Here is a 20184-nt window from a genome sequence, read left to right as displayed (position 1 = left end):
ATATGGAGGGAAGGCAGACTAATTGCCTAATTGAGGACTTTTTCTGTTGTTGTTTTTTTTTTTTTTTTTTCCCCCAGCTTCTTGTTTACTTTAGCACTTACTCAGGTGTGGATCTTTCCCTTACTCCTCACTCACACCAATTAGCTACACTTTACCTAAATTATATTATGGCTGCAATATTTGCCTATTCAGACAGCTATTTGTGGGCTATCAGAATGGCTTTAATTCCTTGTGGTTGCACTGTAACAGTACCTCGGTGCTGCTGCTGCGGCTCGTGTGTTTTGGTGTGGTCATTATTTATGAGGAAGGGAAACACTCTCGCACCGTGTGACAGCCGGCACAGAAGAAGTTTTAAAAATGAAGAAAAAGTAGATGTTTGAAGTGAAAATGCGGCTTGAATAAAGATGCACAGTGGCAAATGTGTGTTACATTTCGGTTAACATTATTGTGAGCATATAAAGGTCAGCAGTGCAGCCCTTTCTGGCCTTGGTCATTATTTATGTAGGAGTTGGTTAACGTAGCTGATCACTGCTGAACTTTAATATTCATAGGTGTCATTAATTAATATTTCCAACACAGTTGGAGTTCTGTCTCCAAAGATTATCAAACTCTCTGCTCTCCATGTGCTGTTTTTCTACTTTTTGAGCCTACAGGGTAGAGAAGCATTAATTGTGCCTAGAAGGTCCGAATCCCCATATGGCTTGAGAAGAAGGTGAATGGGACACTCTCTCTCTCTGTTCCCTCCATAGCTACTGTTGCAATGCCCTTGAGCAAGGCTTTTAACCCTTTTCCTTCTGCAGTGGAGATGCACAGAAGGCTGTGGTTGTGGTGGGCAGCTTCTGGCGTGAATGTGTGTAACCGTGTCAGTGTGACACAGCGCGTTGCTGGAAACGAGTGCACATGTGCATTTGATTTTCCTTGAATAAATAAAGGTTAAAAACATCCCAAACTCTTTAGGACTGAAGTTGGGCGCAGAGGATGCTCCTTCTCCCCTGCTTTGCCATGTGATGCTCCGGCAGCATGTGAGGGTGGCCTCAGAGCTTGTGTATGTGTGTGTGTATGTGCGTGTTGAAGGGCTTTACTGCAGAACAATGGTGTGTGTGCCGAGCTGAGGCCATGTGGCCGTGTGGCCGTGTGGCGGATTAAATTAGCAGCAGTTGTTTATCGTCTGTCCCCCCGTCCATCTGCTCTGCTCGGCCCAGTAGGCTCCATTTCTGCTATCAGGCAATGCTCCAGGCACCCCCCTCCCCAATCCCTATCCCTATCCCCATGTCTCACACACACTGCTGTTTTGAATACTTACATATACACACTCTACCCTGGATCAGTCCCCACCCCACCAGCCCAGTCATGAGACAATATACCCAGCGCAACCTCTTCTGCCAAGAGTGCTCTGGCTTTCCTCTATGCAGATTAGCCATGTGCTAATTGCACTTATTTATTTATTTTTTTCGGGAAGAGGGGAAAAAAAGGCCAGGGGAGGAGTTTCCTCCAGCAATTGATTAGATGACTGGGCAGGAAACAAGACAGAGCAACATCACAGAGTTGTGGGTTGCATCAGGGGTTTTCAAACTTTCATGTCCCGGAACCCACAAGTTGACTTGGAACAGGCCAAAGACCCCCATTTAAAGTGAATCTGCTCCACAGGGGCCAAGAGTGATTTTAGTTTGTGTTCATGCTTAGGAAAGGTTTTCACGAGCACTTTAACACAAGAAATTTGATGTTGATCCAGCATCACTGATCTGGTGTTTAAATACATGATTTTAATCAATTAATTATTAATGTAGTTTTCTTGTCATTTTTTTGGCAAATTTTTGCAAGTTTTTTTTTATATTAATATGCCGGTCATTTAGCTACTTGATAATTTTCAGGTATACTTTCTTTTACTGATGTTTTCATTAAACCAGAAAGACAAAAAATCTTAATTGATTCCTCACGTATTCTCTGCATTCTAACAATTCCTAGTGAATTAAATTACAGTGAAATTAAACAAGTCATCGTTTGGCTGAGGATGCCCTGGAAGACTTTCAAAGACCCCATGGAGTCCTGGACCCCATTTTGAAAACCACTGAGTTGAGTCACCATCCAGCATAGACATTTTGGGCTGAGTTACTGTATGCTGAAGGTTTGTTTATGAGCCTTAGGTGGTATTAACTAGGCTTAGAGTGATCTATTGGTCTGATATTAGTTGTTCAGTCAGCAGATCAGATGTGGTCCAGTCTGTTGCCTGAATGACTGATATAATGCGTTTTAAATAACTGATCACACTATTTGCCTCTTAACATGAATCAAGTGCAGCTTTTTAGGCTAACTGAGACACATTCACACTAATCTTGATTAGCATGCAAGATCCATCCTAAATAAAAAAATAAAAAAATAGATAATTATGTTTACATTACAACTTCCTTAGGGGTCAGCAGAGTTTTAGTGTCCCGTGGTCTAATTGTTTCAGAGCCTTTTTCACGTTAACAAGATTAAAAATCTGGGGAACTAACAGCAGTGAATGCTTTCTTTTTGGCATGAAAATATTCACATTTAGATATACAGTGCAAAATATTGGCCATTGCCATTTTTAGACCTAAAGTGCTGGTGAAATATTGGTCAAACTTGATCCATAAGTGCAGAGATAAGCTTTTCACCCAAGTCATATTTTTAACAACCAGCCTGAATGTGTTGATGCCAAGCTTTTTCACCAGGTATTAGTGTTAAAGTGTAGTGGTGGGACCAAAAACTGGCCTGAATTTCATTTTTTTTTTTTTTTTTTTAACAGGCAACTGAAAGCAAATCACTCAACTAGGCTATAGTTTATTGATTTTTGTGTAGGGATGTTGTACAACAGCAACGTTGCAGACATCATTACATATTTGTTACAAGGATTAGGCCCTAGTGTTTCTCACTCATCGACAAGTTTCTGTTCTGCTTTTGGGGCGTAGCAAGGAATCTCCCTGAATGTCACACAGGCAGCTTTAGTCACCTAAATTTTAAAATGCTGCCATTTGTTTTTCCAAAAGAAAATGTTTGTCTTTGAATTTCTGCAAACCAAATTCAAGCAACAGTCTACTGAGCTGTGTGTTTTCAAGGTCCATAAATATTCTTGCTCTCATCAGTAAAATGATAAAATAGTGAAATGTAATTTGACCAAAAATTTACTCTAATTCTACCCTTGAAGGCTTAAGATAAAGTTATTTTTTCTAATTCATGAGTCACAGCAGAATTCAAAACATGGCATCTTTGATGGCATCTCAAAAGTTACTAGTCATTCAGTGAGGTATGTTACAGTTATTGATTAAAAAAAACACTTTATCCCGGCATTTGGTGCTTTGTAGGTGTTAATTTCTGAAGTGTGCCGTAAAGTGCAGGAATTTGTACTCGCGCCCCCCTCACTGCGCTGCTGAGCAGTCAGTAGAGTTGCATGCCTTATCATCTTTCCACTGTCTCTATCTTGCTCTATATTTGGCCAAATCCACACCCCTCAGCGCTCTCCCCCCGTTTTTTTCCTTTGATACACCAGAGACAAATCAGTTTCTGTCCAAGACCTTGAAGAATGAACCACCACACTGAATTCCAGCCCCAATAATTAAACCCTACAATTTGAGTATTGAATGTATCTGTGTTTTTCTCAGTGTTTTTCATTCATAATATGCTCTCCATTTGAATTAAATAAAAAGTGGAGTGTTGATTTTCTCCTCTCAGCAATTTTATGCTGGCCTCGTATCTGCAAAATTTAATCGATTACTACATTTAATAGCAGCTTTATTGCTTATGATAAGAAAAATCTTAGGACTGATCGGGGACTTGAGATGCCCAAGGGCTCCGTAGCAGAGTGCTCAGGCCTCGGCTTCGTCCTTCTCAGAAAGAGATGCTCTTTCTATACCTGAGGTAAGGAGCAATTCCTTCTGTCACAATCCCTGAACTCCGTTTGCAAGATATAGCAGAGGGTGATTTGTGTGTTTGAAACACACACACACACACACACACACACACACACACACACAGAGAGAGAGAGAGAGACCTCAGCCAAAGCTTTCTTGGATCTTGGAGGAAATGTAATGGTGTGTCAGGGAAGTGAACGACTCAAGCAATGTGAGGAAGTGTATGTAAACAGATCAATGGAGCAGGCCTGAGCAGTGGGCTGACCACTGCTAGCTTCCTGCCTTTAGCCCACAGATGTGTTAATGTGACCCAAAAAAATGACCCTTTGAGCTGATCCAACATTTTGCGTTCACTGAGATTTGTGTTTCATCATTTTCAAAGCTGTAAACACATTCTGTGTGTGCGCCATTATATCAAGCAAGACCTGTGCAAGGTCTAGATCAATATGTCAGGCCCATATCGGCCTTTATAGAAAACTAGATATCTGCAAGTTTTTAAGTTTGGAGCCATCGGGGCGTCCCCAGTATCGGTAAGTTAATGTCTACGCACATCAAAGGGCAAGGTTCCACCCATTATTGTAGCGTTATGCAGGAAGATTTTCCTCAGCAGCTTCACAGTTGTCAGTTTGCAGTGAAACCTGCCTCTCCCTGCCTTAAAGAAGCTGCTAACTCACCTGACAAAATGCCAGAGAAGAATTTTACAGGATTTCTACAGTCATGAAAAGTCCTGGAAATTGAAAAAAGTGTTTTCCAGGCCTGGAAATGTTGTGCAAAATGGCAAAATATCCCTAAAGTTTTGATAAAGTCATGGGAATTCTTAATAATGACTGTAATATTGACAAGTTCTGCAAGAACCTGAGAAGGGAGAACAATTAAGATATTCTCATTTCCTCGAAATTGCCTCTCGTATCATTCTAGGAAACCAGCAGCCTGTCAGAGTCGAGACATGATGGTTGCTATCAGATGTACTTTATTTGTCTAGCAATTCCACCCCCGAGTTGTAAAGGTTCCTTTACTCATTATGTTGCATAGTCATGGAAATTTGGTTTGTAGTATTGAAAAGGCATGGAAAAGTTTGGGAATATCACTGGCAAATAATAATTCTAAACTTAATTTGCTAGCAGCTCTCCAGAACAGGGGTTACAGTATGCTTCATAGAAATTAGGAGAGAGAAATTATAAAACAAAAGAAGTCAGGAAATAAGAAAACAGGGAATCACATGAAAATCTCAAGAGGAAATAAGTGGAGAAACCCTGGTTTTAGTATCCCGTGATGTTAAAATATTCAAGGAAATACTTTGAAATTTATTGTCAATTTCCAAACTTAGTGGATATTTGTTTGAAGTAAGATGACATGGATTAGTGTAACTGCTCTTTGATTACCTGGTAGGGTTATGATGTGACTATCTTTAGGATGGTTGTTATGGCCTAAATCCCACCAGTGAAAGTCCTGACAGAGTGAGAGGAGGGCTTGTTTTTGGGAGTGTCAACGCTGATTCTCCACGTGGCACAGGGAGGCAAAGAGCTGGTAATCCTGATTTGTAGTCAAGCTGTACCCTCCAGCTCTCTCTCTCTGTCTCTCTCCCTCTCTGTCTCTCTCTCTCTCTCTCTCTGAGAATGGGCCTAAGCTGTCTCAGCCTTCTTAATGTAAGGTAGACATATAGCAGGTGTAGAAAAGTTTCTACCACTGGCGAAATATCGACCAAAATCGGCGGGGGGAAAAAACATCAGTTGTTTAATGGCCAGTCATCGCTGGGAGATTTTGTCTTAATGAGAAATAGATTCCACCGTTTGCATGGCTGTGTTTGTAGTTTGTTAGCAGAATAGTCATTTTTCATGTGGATTGGAGGACGCTGGTGGGTGATTCAGGCCTCCACGGCACACTTTATGGATGACACAGGGGGGCCCTGTCCAACTGCTTAACCAGCTCATTAGGAAAGAGCTATAGCATATTTCCATCCGGTTTACCTCGACAGAACGATGCGTATCCTCCGCTGAACCGAAGCAATTTGTGGGAATGTGAAGTCTTTTTTTCCCTCTTCGCTATTACGTTAAAAAATTGGATGAAAACCAACTCCACGGCTTTGCTTGTGTTTTTTGGGAAGCCCATCGTGATGTGGGTTGTGGAGGGGTGGGGGGGGGGGTGATGTCAGGTGGCTTGTGGAGGTATCCTTTTATTTTGTTCTTTCCACGCAGTCTGGGGTTAAAAGTGCATCAGAGGTCACAGGAGTGCCAGGCCCTGTTACCTCTTTCCCCCTGCGGTGTGATCGGTAATGACCCTAGGGAGTATAGTAACACCCCCCCTCCCTTTCCTTCCCCTCCTTTCCTTTCCTACACACACAAACACATGCAACATAACGCACAGCAGAACACACACATACTGTCCATGAACCTGGAGGAGCTCAGGAGAGTGTGGCCTGGGGGAGGCTAGAGGGAAAACCCGGAATGGAATGTGTTATCTTGTGTAACGCGCCGGTCGGCTGCCCCGACAGCCTGTGGAGCCAGCCCCCCTCCACCCCCACAGCTCCACCCAATCGACACACACACATACTACCCTCCTGCTGTGGTGTGCCCCCGCCCCCCGAACCCCCCTCCTCCTCATTTCTGCGCTGTCATTCATAGAGTGCCAAAGCCTGCTGCTTTATTAAAGCCCAGGAAGAGCAAGGCCTGGCCCAGGTTCAAACAGCAGTGCAGCTGGGACCTGTTACATTTTCGGCAGACTGCCCTCTCCGTCTCACTGGCTATAAATAGCCCCGGCGGTTGTCTCCCTTAACCAAGGAAGAGAGGTTTTTTTTTTTTTTTTTTTTGGGTGGAGGAAAAAAAAACACACACACAGATTAATAACCGTGGGAAGCAATGAAAGCTTTGTGTCTGCTGCCCGAGGTCAGCAGGCCAGGAGGTGTTGCTACTTCAAAGCCACCATTGTGGCTTTCGGATGGCGATTGGCTCAATGGGAATACAGATGAGCCGCCAGTGGTGTGATGAGAACTTAGACAGACACCCATCACAGCTCTGTGTGGCGGGTGGGGTGTTGGTCATGGTTCAGTGGAATGATTTTTTTTTTTTTTTTTTTTTTTAAATACTAGCAAGGTGTTTTTTTTCTGGGGGGGGATTCCACGAGCCTCACCTCTTACGTGGATACATACACACAAACACAGTGACAGACTCTTTATGACCTTGCCTCCCCTCCTCCTCCTCCTCCACTCTCCTTCCTCCCTCCCTGGGTCTCCAGCCAGAGAGGCTGTCTGGCGGAGTGACGCTGCCTGCCTGGGCCATGTGGATCTCCCCGAGTCCAAGCCGGCCAAGGTCAGCCCTCCACGCCCCCCAAACCCCCACCACCACCACCCTGACGTGGCTCCAGCTGAGGCGCGGGCCCGGCTCCAGCCACCGCAGACACTTCCACTTCCTTGAGCTTATTTTCATAGAAACCCTCCCCCGACGTCTCCGGCGTAATAGTATCCACCCACTGGCACAATGATCTCCTGGGCAGGGAAAACGCTCCTGGCGGATATAGTGGGCTCATTCATTCATTCATGGCCAATTTTTTCCCTTTCTAGTGGGAAAGTAAATCCAGTGCTGTGTTTTTTTCCCTCCCCCTTCTGCTTTTTGTTCTATATTTGCTTGATTATACTCTGACTGGGTTAAGACGATGCTTGCACAATGGACTTTGCAATTGAGAATACTCCTTATTTGCATTCGTATGATATCAGCTGATATTGTTCGTCTTCCAGAAAATTGAAATTGAAAAACAGTTGAAAGGCATCCAACTCAAATACAACTTTGGCCATATTTAATATAATGATATCTCTGTCATACCGGTTGATTCAAATTAAGTCTTGAGAGCTGCTTGTGCCTTGCTTGCTTGGTTGTGCAGCTCTCAAGTAAAGTCCCACAGGGCCAATGGACACTCCCAGAATCGACCCCAAAGGCACCCAAAGTTTATCCTCTCTGAACACTAATTGCTCACTCTGTAATTAGATGTCAGTTTACAGACATAAATGTAAATGGTTTCAACCCAGGCCTTTCATATTGAGTTTTGGAGCTGCTTTGTCTATTGCTGTAAAATGATTTGACTTGTCTGTGAAAGTTGTCATATCAGGGACAAATTCATTTGACTTTAGAAGTGTCCATTGCCCCTATATGACTATCTGAGAGCTGCCCTTTACAGAGAAGCAGCTGGTGGGATTTTGGTGAAAGTGTTTTGATAGGAAGGAGAAATATCGGGGACGTTGCTTGAAAATGGCGAGAGTTATGCTTCCAGTGGTTATTTAGCATCCTTCCTAACCACCCTCTGTGTCTCCTCCAGCCTCACAGCCCTATGGACCAGGTAGGGAAGATACGTGGGCAGCCATACGGAGGCGCCAACCCCTACACCCAGCAGCAGCAAGGGCCTCCCCCAGGGCCTGGACCCCAGCAAGGAAGCTCGTACCCAGGACAGAGCTATGGACCTCCAGGCCCTCAGCGGTACCCCATGGGGATGCAGGGCCGCACCCCCGGTAGTATGGGCGGCATGCAGTATGGACAGCAGGTCAGTAACTGGTGACTTTTATAATGTCCAACACTGTACGACCTCTAGTGTAATAACTCCAAAATGTACATACCTCCAGCTGCTGGTTTCCATTCAGTCCACCACGACATGAAAATGAACTGCGGTGAGATTTCAGTCAGCTGTAATGCAAAACTGGCATGTTATTACTATGATGATTTTTTTTAAATACATTTTTGACCATGCTGTGCACACTAATAGAGTAAAATTGCATTGCGTCACTGTTAATTTCCAATATTTAATTTTAGCTCAAAATGTCTAGCAGGATATATTTTGCATAAATTAATAAGAATGATTTCCTCAGCAAATGGATAAAAAGCCAGGAGTTGCCCAGCCAAACCTAAACTTGGCATCTTTTTCTCTAAACTGGTCAGAAGAAGAAAGCTCTTACTCATTCACTACCTTGGAAGAGGAGGCACAAGGAGCAGGTGGACAAACATATGCGGCTCCATCCATTTTTTTTTTTTTTTGCTATATTCTCAGTGTCCTGTCCTCAGTGCTACGCTACAAGGCGAAAAGTTGGGTAAAACTGAAGTTCCGGCGCAGGAGGTGGCGCTTTTCTGTCAGTGTAGGCAGAGTTTGCCGTCTACCACACACCACCAGCATATATCTTTATCACCATCAGCAGGTTATTGCTTACGACTTGCTCACAGCTAGGAATTAAACCCTACTTGAACTCTCTAAGCAAGGCAGTCCATCTTAACAGAGAAGTGCATGCAGGGAATCCCATAGAGCAAAGCCTTTTCTTCCAGGCCCCGCCGTCTGCGGTCTCGTGCCCATTGTGCGGTGTGATTATCTCATACCGGCCTGCCTGGTGTCTGACTGTGGACTCGATAAGTGCCCCGCAGAGAAGGAAACGGCTTCCCTCCCTTTGTCAGACAGATACAATACAGCCACTTCATGTTGTTTTAATGTGTGGCAATTCTGCACCATCTCTTATTTTCTTTGAATCCTTGAGTAGCTGTGTGCCCTCCCACAACAACACGTGGCTTTTGTTTTTTTTTCTCCTGCCCCTTCTTCTTCTTCTTCTTCTTTTTCTTATTACTGTGCTTCCTCACAAGGTCAGCTCCTTCTCCTTTCATGCTCCTTGAGGGTAATGAAACGAAAAACGTTGTATAGAACGGCTTTCGTTTGCTGGGTCGGCTGGAATATGAAAAGCCTCATACTGAAAGTTCAAGGGGATGAATTCAGTGCTTGGTTTTTATTTTCATGGCTGTAATTTTAAAGGGCTATACCGCTTGATTGCAAGATGTTTTCTCTTGCAAATGGACAGATAGGTTTGTAGTAATAATGAATGCTCAATGTTCTCATTTATTGCAAGAGATGAAAGAGAGAAAACTTGTTCTTTAACCTGTGAGTAAGATTAAGAGATGTTCTGAAAAATCTATTGAGAGTATACTGTAAAAAAAAAATATCAAAGTGCATAAGGTCAACCACCTATTGATAATACTATCTGGAGCAGCTCCAAATAGCACACCTATCATAAAATCTTAGTTCTGTTGTTTTTAGCTAAGAAGCTGCTCCTGTTCACAGGTATTGATTGAATGTTCTTGGTTAGAGGAAAAGGTTATAGAGGTAAATTATTTTGTATACATGATTTTTAGGTTTTATCCTGTTTCTATGTGTAGATGTCAGCCTACGGACAGCAGGGACCTGGGGGCTACGGCCAGCAGAGCCAGGGCTACTATGGCCAGCACGGCCCACCACCTCACCCTGGCCAGCAACAACCCCCGTACGCCGGCCAGCCCCAGGGCGCCTCTGGGACTCCGTACACCCAGCAAGGCCACCCCTCGCAGCCTCCCAGCCAACACGGGCAGCCGGGACCCCCTTACCCGCAATCCCAAGGCCCGCACGGTCCTCCTCAGGGTCAGCCTCCCTACAGCCAGCCCCCACATAGCCAGTCCCAGCCAGGCCAACCACCCTATGTCCCTCCCCAGCAGCAGCAGCAGCAGCCTCAACAGCAGCAGGGTCCTGGGCCTCAGAGCCAGCAAGGCCCCCAGGGCCAGCCTGGCTACCCACAACCCACAGGGCCGGGACAGCCACCACAACAGCAGCCCCCGCAGCAGCAGCAGCCCCCGCAGCAGCAGCAAGGGCCCTCACAGCAGCAACAACAGCAGCAGCAACCAGGAGGGCCCCCTCCTCAGGCCCAGCAACCTCCAGGTCATGGCCAGCAGGGCCAGCCATCACCGTACTCCCAGACTCCCCCTTTGCAACAGCAGCAGCAGCAACAACAACAACAACAACAACAACAGTCACCATTTCAGAGGTTTCCACCTCCTCCACAGGTAATAACACCACTGCTCTCACCACGTAGAACTTTGCATCGGATCAGTGAGTGTTGTGGGGACTCCCATGCCTGATGTTGGCAAGAAATTGCATTGCTAAAGGTCAATTTATACATCTGTGTCAAAATGCCATAGGTGTGTGTGGCTCCTGTGTAACCTACACAGGCTGCTACTGTAGAAATGTAATTGTGCATGGGGTGACGCAAGACCACAAGGTCTGTAATTGGTTCACTACATCACTTTGTACCTTGTCTATTTTTTGTGAGTTGATTTCCAGTGAGAGTGAGATTATTCCAGTTGTCGTTCCTCTTCAACCACCGAGTACTGAGGAAGTTTGAGAAAATGTGCTGATGTTGCCAACTCATCCCCAAATTATTCATATGGCAAGATGTCACTAAATTCATAATAAGAAATACTCCAACATCGCTTTGGTCACTGCCAATGTGTCCAAGAGTGAACTGTTTCAGAGTTTCCTATTTAGAGCTATAACATGTCACACACAACAGCAATACTTTGACTGAACTATAAATTAACCTTCAGATTAGGGTAGATAACACCTTGGAAGTAACAAGATTCCAGCTATTACCAGAATCTTGATTGTGGCATTTTCAACATTGTATAATCTCCTGCCTCTCCCAACCATCAGGAGCTCTCCCAGGATTCCTTTAGTTCCCAGTCCAGTGCTCCTTCTTCCAACCAGCCCATGGCTTCCAACAAGAGCAGCCAAGATGACAGCATGCAGGCCCGGCCATCCAGTCTGCCGGTGAGCTCCCCACCTCTTTTTTTTATGTAACAGCACACTCGTGCTCATTCTTGCAGGGGTAGGGCTTTTTTTTTTTTCATTCACTGGCTACCATGGCTCATTTTTCCAAAGGTCACCAGACACTCGCACCATTTGACCTGCTAATTTGAATTTTTTAACCTCCAGACAATGGTTGGTTACCTGCCAAAAAGGCAGCCAGAGTAGACAAACTTAACATTCACATCCAAAATTCCAGAGTGTTTGGCTATCGGTTAGTGCTCATTTCCAGGCCTGTTTTCTAATAGCCAGAGGCAATCCAGTGTTTGGGGACTTGAATCATGATCCCCCACAGGCAGACACCAGAGCATCAAGAGTAATCAATGAGGTTGGTCAATTTACTGCTAGTAGCTTCCTGCTAGTACGATGAATGGCAGACTCCCTCGCACGCTGAATTTGTAGACCCATTTGTTTGTCTGAACTGTGACATACAGCCGAGCTATGTTACAATTTTGCATGGTGCCTGAGCCAGAAAACGTACACTTATCCCAGAAAATCCTCCAAGGCATCATCACAGCCAGATTCTACCTTTGCTCTTTAATTTACCAGAAGACAAGGCATCAAGGACACTGTCATTGAAGAAGTGTACTCCTCTTCCATATGTCTAGCTATAAGACGGAGAATGGTGAATGTATACCAGTCAGACAACAGGCTGTCCCAAGGCGCATGAATAACACTTCAGAGATGAAATTTAATGCACATTCAATGTAGAACTGTTGGCGGACATTGCTGAGAGGGCCTGCTCTATCTAAAAATACTGTATATTTGACGGGCAAAATGGTGACGGTGTGAAACAGTCACTATGACAAATGGACAATAATTGAAATGTGTTTTCTTTGCCATTCCTTCTGACCACAAATTCTCCGAGTCGGTTACGACATTAAATGAATCGGTAACCCCAAAATGAAAATTGATATGTTATTTTGTCATCCTCATGTTAGACCAAAATGAAGATCACTGAACACAGTGAGCCCCTATAGTCCCATCTGAGCCCTCTTCTTAACAGTTCAAATGAATGAGGTCATCTTTTTTTCTGCTCCAACAAAACCTAAGACAGGGTGTCTGCAGAGCGTTAAAATGTCTTGAATTTGTTTATCTAAAAATTAGGCCTTAATTGGCATTTGTCTTGAATCCATCCCTCAAAACCCTGGAAAATGGACGTTTTATAATTTATTTTCTTGTGTTGAATAGTGAAATCTCAGAAGATATGGGGGGTTTTGGATTTACCATTTCATAGTGTCCTGCAGACAGGAATGAGTGGAACCTACCGCGGGGATATGTTTCCAGGGAGCATTCAGAGCTGAAGATGCAGAAAAATAAGCGAGACGCTTTTGCTTGCTAACTAGCTTCACTAACAACCATTACTTTTACTCTTAGCCAATAACTTAGCTCTAGTTTGATTGATTTGTAACATGGTCACGGCGAAGTACAAATGAAATGAATATTGGTTGGATAATCTCAAGTCCTGTTTAAGGCAACAGATACAAGGCCCATTGCAAAATGCAAGTCTTTCAGGCTCAGCACGATGGGAATCAAACTTATTCAGTCTCTGTTATGTTTCAACAGACATATGGACAAAACTGTCCCTAAACCCAACTCATTTATGTTGTTGCATACTTATTGCAAATTTTGTTATTGTGATATTAGTCTTAAATTTCAGTCCGAGTGGCACTAAAAGTCTTAAAGTCTGTAGTCCAACTTGCCTAAGCCTGCAGATACCCTGTGAAATGGTAATGACGTTTTTTGTAGCCAGACAATTTCACTGTGGGTCCAAAAATCCTATGTTTACTTGATTATTTGCTCTCTTTTCCTTAATGACAATGCTTTGTTGTATAAAGGGCCAGCTTTTTGAAGGTAGACTCCCATCCCCTTCTCCACCATATCTGACAACAACACACAAGATTCAGCCAAAGCAAAGAGTGAGTCAGGTGTGTTTTTAACGGTGCAGGTTCATCCCACTTTATCAGACAAAAGAAAATGAGTTGGGAGGGGCAGGGTCATTTCAGTCAGGAACTGGCCAGGCCAGAGCAGAGTACATGTGGCCTCTGATAGTCCTCTGACTCAAATAAAGGTGAGAGAACCCCCACCTTTCACTTCCCTCTCCATCCTCCCTGTTAAAAAGGTGTCTCGCTGTAACACGTTGCAGTTTCCATGGCAGTGTTTATAGGTCAGGCTGCGGAGCTAACCTCATTTTGGGCCTCAGGGAAGGAGAGTGAGAAATGAGATCATTAATGAGAGAGAATGAAAGAGAGAGAGAGGTTGGTGTTGGGGGGGGTGAGTGCAAGCAAATGACTTCAAATGGTGTGAGTGATTGGTACGAGTGGGAGATGCTGAGAGGGAGGGATGAGAGGCAGAGCTGTCTGTGCCAGTAGGGGATGCCCTCAGGATGTGTTTCCCTCCTCTTTTATTTATTTCTCTTATTTATTTATACATCTCTCCGCGGGCTCAGCCATTGGCCGAGGAGGGCAGGCCAGGGCTATTTTTATTTATTTATTCCCCGTCTTCTCGGGGATTCCCTGTTGGCGTTGTGCGATTGGCCATGAGAGCCATTAATCTGGCTAAGATCTGGATGAGCTGATTCCCTTCCTGCCAGCCTTCCTCCTCCTTCCCCCCCCCTCCTTCTCCTCCTCTTCTTCCCTCTGCTCCCCCATGGAGCGCACATGACATTGTGTGCAAATTAGACCATGCCAACTGTAAACGCTCTCTCTCCTGCTACACACACACAGCACCTCAGCACACAGCGGCCGTGGTATCACCCTGGCAGCCTCAGTCAGTCATGTGCTGCTCCGGTTACATCAAAAGTTTACTCCTACAGGTGCTCTAAGTACAGGCGCACCAGTCGTGTTTGTAGTCGCAGGATCATCACCTATTTAACTCACATTGGCCAGTGAAGGTCTCCATGCGCTTTGGTGCAATTGAAATGTTTTCCAGCAAAAGAGCAAGAATGTCTCCTGACAGGTGAAAAGGCTGACATGCTGCTGTTTGTCAAGTTCATAGGAAACCTGGCTGCAGGAGTTTTAACCATGTTGTTTATCTATTCCTATTTATCTGTTTCCATGCGGACCTTTCTTGATGTAGTGTAAATTAAACAACTTCACCCGCCTCAGAATAGCATTATTTGGGTATGAAATTAATGGGAAGGACAAGATGAACAATTTCAGCTGTAATTTGTGAATATACAACAAGCACATGGAAAGCCATCCCCCCAAAGTCTCATCACAGGTCATTGCTGTTTCAGATATGACAGGGACCCTATTCCATTGGACTAATTATTCTGAATAATGTTTTTGAGATAATAAGCTAGCAAAAGAGAAGAAACACTTACATTTTATGCAGGGGTTACAATAACTAATCACGTTACTCATGTTATTGTAATTGAGTACTTTTTGGAGTATTTTTTAAGGTTAGTAATTTTACTTTTCACTTAATTATTGTACTGAGCTACATTTTAAAGCTACATTTTAAATCTCATCCATTCCAGAGTACAACTTTGGTTGCTCTCTTTAAATATTGAAACTCAACCTGTCGTAAATTGACAAATTGTGGAGCTTTCAGGTTGTCAGTGAGCGAGCAGACATAAAGAGTCGGTGTATAGCTTGAACAAATAATAAATAAAAATGATAGAGGCCTTATTAATTGCCGCATAATCGGCCAGTGCAAGGTAGCTGTGTTTATTGAGTATAGTTAGTAGTAGCAGTTGCATTGTTATTCGTATCAGTTCTGATAAGCTGATATTGGTGCACCTCTGTAGCCTGGATTCACCCAACCTGCACCATGGTATCAGTGAAATTGGTTTCCCCGATGAAAATGCGTGGAGTTTAGCTAATGGAATATCAGATCTACAGGTAGAGGTTTGAGTCGGCGGGGAAAAAAAAAAAAAAAAAGGTGTTTGTTTTGTATGCAGTGGAAGCGATTTGTACCGACGCATTTGTTTTAATCTGCCACAGAACTGGTTTGAATCCCAACCCGATAGCTGTTGAGGGTAAGTGCCATTTAGCTACTTTAGTAGCATTCACAGAGAGCCAGCCAGACATCACCTCATCCACAGCACAGATGGGTCTGTTTGAGCCAGGTGCTAAAAACCCAGCGTCTGTTAGCCCGCCGTTGACGTGGGAATACAGGAGTACAGGAGGCTCTGCGCCTGCTGGAAGGAGCAGGTAGGAAAGCAACAGTCAGCTTGAGAAAAGGACTGTGGGTAAGAGAGGAGGTGTGGGGGGGGTGAAAAAACAGCCGGCGAGACGAGGAACTAGCTGAGCAGGTTGAGCTGGTTCTTGGTTTGTTTTTGCCCAGGCTCCAGGACACACACACATGCTTTAACTGCTGAGCGCTCAGTGCACTGTCTGTTCCCTGTAACTGCCGTGGCCTTCACTGGGATTTTTCCTCTGTGACATTTATATTTTACATGTTGATTATTTAGCTGCTGCTCTTCTTCAGAGCAGCTAACAGTGGAAGCACCAGATCCTCAATGGCACAGGCAACAAAAATTAGAAGTGCAAAGCTTAGCATGTTGGTGGCCTTGAATTATTCTGTGACCAGAGACTGATCATGTCCGTGTTTGGAAAATAGGTGGAATAAAAGCTAAAGGTGGAACAGATTTCCCCCTGTTCTTTCTTTCTTTCTTTCTTTCTTTCTCTCTCAGGTTTCAACTTTGATTTCAGCATTAAAAAGTACTCTTCAGGCAAAAAGGGCTCTGTATTTATTTATTCATTTATATATTTATTTATTTATTTGGGCCAAATAAATTAGTCAATTTCAGCTTTATTCAGGTTTCCTTGGGCACATGACCCCAAAATAGATTTGTTTTCAACCACTTGTACTATGAAAAAGGCATCAGAGGCACTAATAAAGGCAGCTGTCACCCCCCTCCCTCCCCACCATGCAGTTTCAGAAAAAAGTTACACACTTACACAACATTACTGCAAAAAAAAAAAAAAATAATAAATAAATAAATCATTGATTTGGCCTCAAGCATGAAATAAAAATGCAAAATTGCAATCATTTTGTTCCTCCGGTGCATTCTTATTGGACCAGAGTTCAGTAATAATCGCTAAACTGGAAGGGAGTTAATCTGGGAGTCCACATGATTGTCATTTTGCTCGGTGATTGTAGACTCCTGACTGGGCGGGAGAGCGCGGTGCGTCTACTCCTCGTGGTTCAAACAGAAGGGGGGGGGCTGTTGTCACTGCCAGGCTTTCATATTCCCTGGAAGTGACACTTCCTCTCCATGTCAGCCTGTGAGAATGGGAATGACTTAGACCACCATCACCTTCCCTCTCTCCCTCCCTCCCTTTCTCTCCCAGCCACCACCTCCTGCTTTTTTTTTTTTTTAATCTCCTCCTTGCCCTCTCCCAGGTCTTTTGTACCCCCTTTCTCCACTGTGGGGCTAATCCTACTCAGGCCCGCCTACTGGTTTTGGTCCTCTCCTCTCTCTCTGATATGTCTGAATGTGCTCTGGACTCAAGAGGAGGGTCACATGTTGGTCACACACTCGCACGCTCGTTTGTTTTTCCGTCCTCCAGTCCCTCTTGTCCCCCCCCCCCCCACACCTCTCCTCCCCCTTCCAACCAAACAGGGTTTTCATCTGGAATCGTCATCACTATTCCCAGGTGGGATAGGGGTGGTTGTGTGATTGTGAAATTTCATAAGCATTTAAACGCAAGAAATCCGACGTCAGTGCAGCGTCAGTAATCTGCTGTTTAAATCAGTTTTAATAATATAAATATAAAAAGTTTCAATAATCATAAATATACTTTCTTGTCACTTTTTAAAATATCTTTGGTAAATTGTCTAGTAATTTTTTGTGCTAATTTTCTGCTAATTTTTCCTTTGTTTTTGATTTATTCATTAAATTATTTATTTTGCTAATATTCTGATCATTTTCTTGGAACTGTTTTACTAATTTCTTGCTAATGTTCGGGTCATTTCTCGGTTATTTACTCTTCAACTTTTTTCCCATCATTTTGAAAGAAATCAAGTTAATTTAGGTTTCAGAGGGATAAAGCGTTTAGCGATTTTTCTTTTCATAATGTTCATTGTCTCATATGCAAGCCTTGTTTTTTTTTTCCCGACAACTGGCCAGTGCCAGCGTCGGTCCCTGTCCCCCTCATTTGTCAGAACAACAGGTCACCCCTCTCTGGAGCAGTGTAATTCAGAATGGACGAGCGCCAAAGTGTCACATTGGCCACTTGATGTTTGTCCAAGTGTGTCCACCTTTCTTGAACCCCCCATCAATCTTCAGGAGCTTTATTCAGAGTGTACTCGATGGCAAGTCGTCTCAAGCTGATGAAAGTTACATGAAAATGGAGGTTTTTGATGTTAAAAGAGAAAAAAAAAACACAAGTCTATGCTTTTCTGAAAACAGGCTGCTCTCGAATATATGCAGTCTTTTCCAGTAGGACCACCCGCATTTTCCCTACAACAGACCCCCCCCCCCCATGACTTTTTAATGTATGCACCAAGACTCCTGATGTGGTGCAAAGGGATCTTCCAGTGTTGATGCTGATCAACCACCCCCACCCCCAAAATCCACCCACTAACCCACCCAGCCCCAGCCCCAGCCCCAGCCCAGCCCAGCTCCACTCTCCTGCTGCAGCTAAGCTTGTTTTTGCGACATAGCTCTGGAGCAATCAGGCTGACAAGGCCGGCCCACTTTTTCTCTCCCACCCAGCCCACCCCCCTCTCCTCCATGCCTTTTTCAATATTACACTGTATTTTTTCACTGCTTTCCTCCCTCTCGCTCTCAGTTCTTTTTTGGTTTGACTCTCTTTCTTTCTGCTGTCTTCCTTTTCTATCTGAATTTTCTCTTTCCCTCTCCTGTGCCCTCCTCCCCTCCTCCTCCTCCTCTTCCCTCCCTCATTCTCTCTCTCTCGCTCTCTCTCTCTCTCTCTCTCTCCTCTCTCTCAGTAAATCAGCTTTCGTAACGCTGTGCAGCTCAGCCTTGTTTTGCGAGGCTTCTGTCGCTGCAGTATTCAGAGTCCGGGGCCAGTTTCCTGTTGCTATTCTGGGGCCCTTGCTTCCTGTGTGGACGTGTCTTATTCAGATTCCAGGGCGCTGCTCGCTCTCTCTCACTCTCACCCTCCCTCCTCCTCCTCCTCCTCCTCCTCTCTCTCCCCTGCTTCTCTCTCTCTCTCTCTCTCTCTCTCTCTATCTCACCCTTTTCCCTCTATATGATTTTTAATTAATGTACTTGAGAAAATTCAATCTGCTGACAAAGTGTAATGTTTTGCGTTTGCTTCAGTGAATTGTGTTGTTTTTTTTTTAGAGCTGCAAAAAAAAAAAAAAATCCAAGCCCTGTTTTTTTGCTCTTGTGAGCACACAGACACATACACACTCCCTCTCCCTTTTGCGCTCGCTCACTCTTTCACATTCACACACACACTCGCACACACACACACACTCCGGCATGCCCCTCCCCTCTGCCTCCATTTCTGCTGGGCTGAGCTAGTTTTGCAGCACAAAGACTGAGGCTGACTGCAGCACTGTCTGTCCTCTGCTTTCTCCTGTTTCTCACCGGAGCAGCCTGCTCGCATGAAACCAGCCTCACAGTGAAATTAACTCACTCTCTATGAAATCACCTTTTATATTATTGTTTCTCTCTCTCTCTCTCTCTCTCTCTCTCCCTAGTTAATTGAGTGGTGGTTGCTTTGGCAGCGCCCTCTAGATAGGCTTTTTCAGTGTGTGTGTGTGTGTGTGTGAGTGAGAGAGAGAGACAGTAGGAGGGGAGGGGCGTTGCTGCTCTGGAAAGCAGGCAGACTGGCTGTAGGGGTCTGGAGCCTCCCCAGCCCCCCACCCAGCCCCCTCGGCCGGCCGTATCCCAGCACCCCTCACCTCGGGCTGGGCAGCTGCCTGCCTCACTTGGGCATCTGTGCGCTGCCCTGGGACTCCCCGCTACTATTGTGATCGGTACAAAAGGCCCCCCACACACACACCATCACCCCATTATTCACAGCAATCAGGCCCCCCCCCATCCCTCCCTCCCTCCTGCCTCCCTCTATCTACTCTGTATTAGCTACACACAGACTGCTGCAGTGTGTGTGTGTGTTTGTGTGCACGCGCGCTCTTTTTTCCCCCTACAGAGAGGCTCAATTAGACAAATGGGGAATGTTTAGAAAAGAAATCCCTACTTATTGATCAGGATTCATCGCTGGCCTTTTTTCCAATATCAAGGCTACGTTACGCAGGAATGTAAAGGTTGACCATCGCTGCTCGGTGTCAGATGCAATGTGTTTTTTTTTTTGTAGTTGCTGTTTTTCGAGACATTTCTGTTTTAATTTTTTGCTGTTTCACTCTTTCCCTCGTGCTACTTTTGTCCATGTTATTAGCTGTCCCGTGTGGCCGCGGGTGATAAAGTAACAGTGTAATGGCGGTCTCCGGGGAGCCGGTGAGGAGAGAGCTCGCCTGTTGAGGGAGCACACATTGTTTCTGGAGCTGGTGATACTTCTCTCACTCAGATATTTAACCCCAGTAGGGTGCTCCCAGGCCCCAGGGCGTTTTGTCTTCATTCTGGTGTTGTCAGATCAGATCCTACGTGGTGAATCTGCCTTCGTCTTCAAAATGACAGCGCTCCCACGTGTTCACTTCGGCCACCGACGGGCTGTTGAGCCGCCTGCCATCGACGGCTCGCATTTATATTGTGGTGTGGATTGGCTGGAGGTGGCACGGCGCACCTATGGGGTGCTGTAGC

The 20184-nt window shown here is 44.8% G+C and overlaps 1 protein-coding gene across 2 annotated transcripts in view; it reads left to right on the top strand.

Moving 5' to 3' along the window:
* arid1ab (AT-rich interactive domain 1Ab) overlaps positions 1–20184 on the top strand; it is a 55067-nt gene that overhangs the window by 14065 nt on the left and 20818 nt on the right. For both annotated transcript variants that reach the window (XM_030063190.1, XM_030063189.1), the window contains exons 2-4: positions 8178–8399; positions 10046–10702; positions 11349–11465. In XM_030063190.1, coding sequence (XP_029919050.1) covers positions 8178–8399; positions 10046–10702; positions 11349–11465 — 996 coding nt within the window. The remainder of the gene's footprint in view (positions 1–8177; positions 8400–10045; positions 10703–11348; positions 11466–20184) is intronic.

The sequence above is a fragment of the Myripristis murdjan genome, chromosome 11, assembly GCF_902150065.1.
Source record: "Myripristis murdjan chromosome 11, fMyrMur1.1, whole genome shotgun sequence".
NCBI classification, from domain to species: domain Eukaryota; kingdom Metazoa; phylum Chordata; class Actinopteri; order Holocentriformes; family Holocentridae; genus Myripristis; species Myripristis murdjan.
The sequence above is the reverse complement of the archived record's forward strand: the minus strand, read 5'-3'. Positions and strand labels throughout refer to the sequence as shown.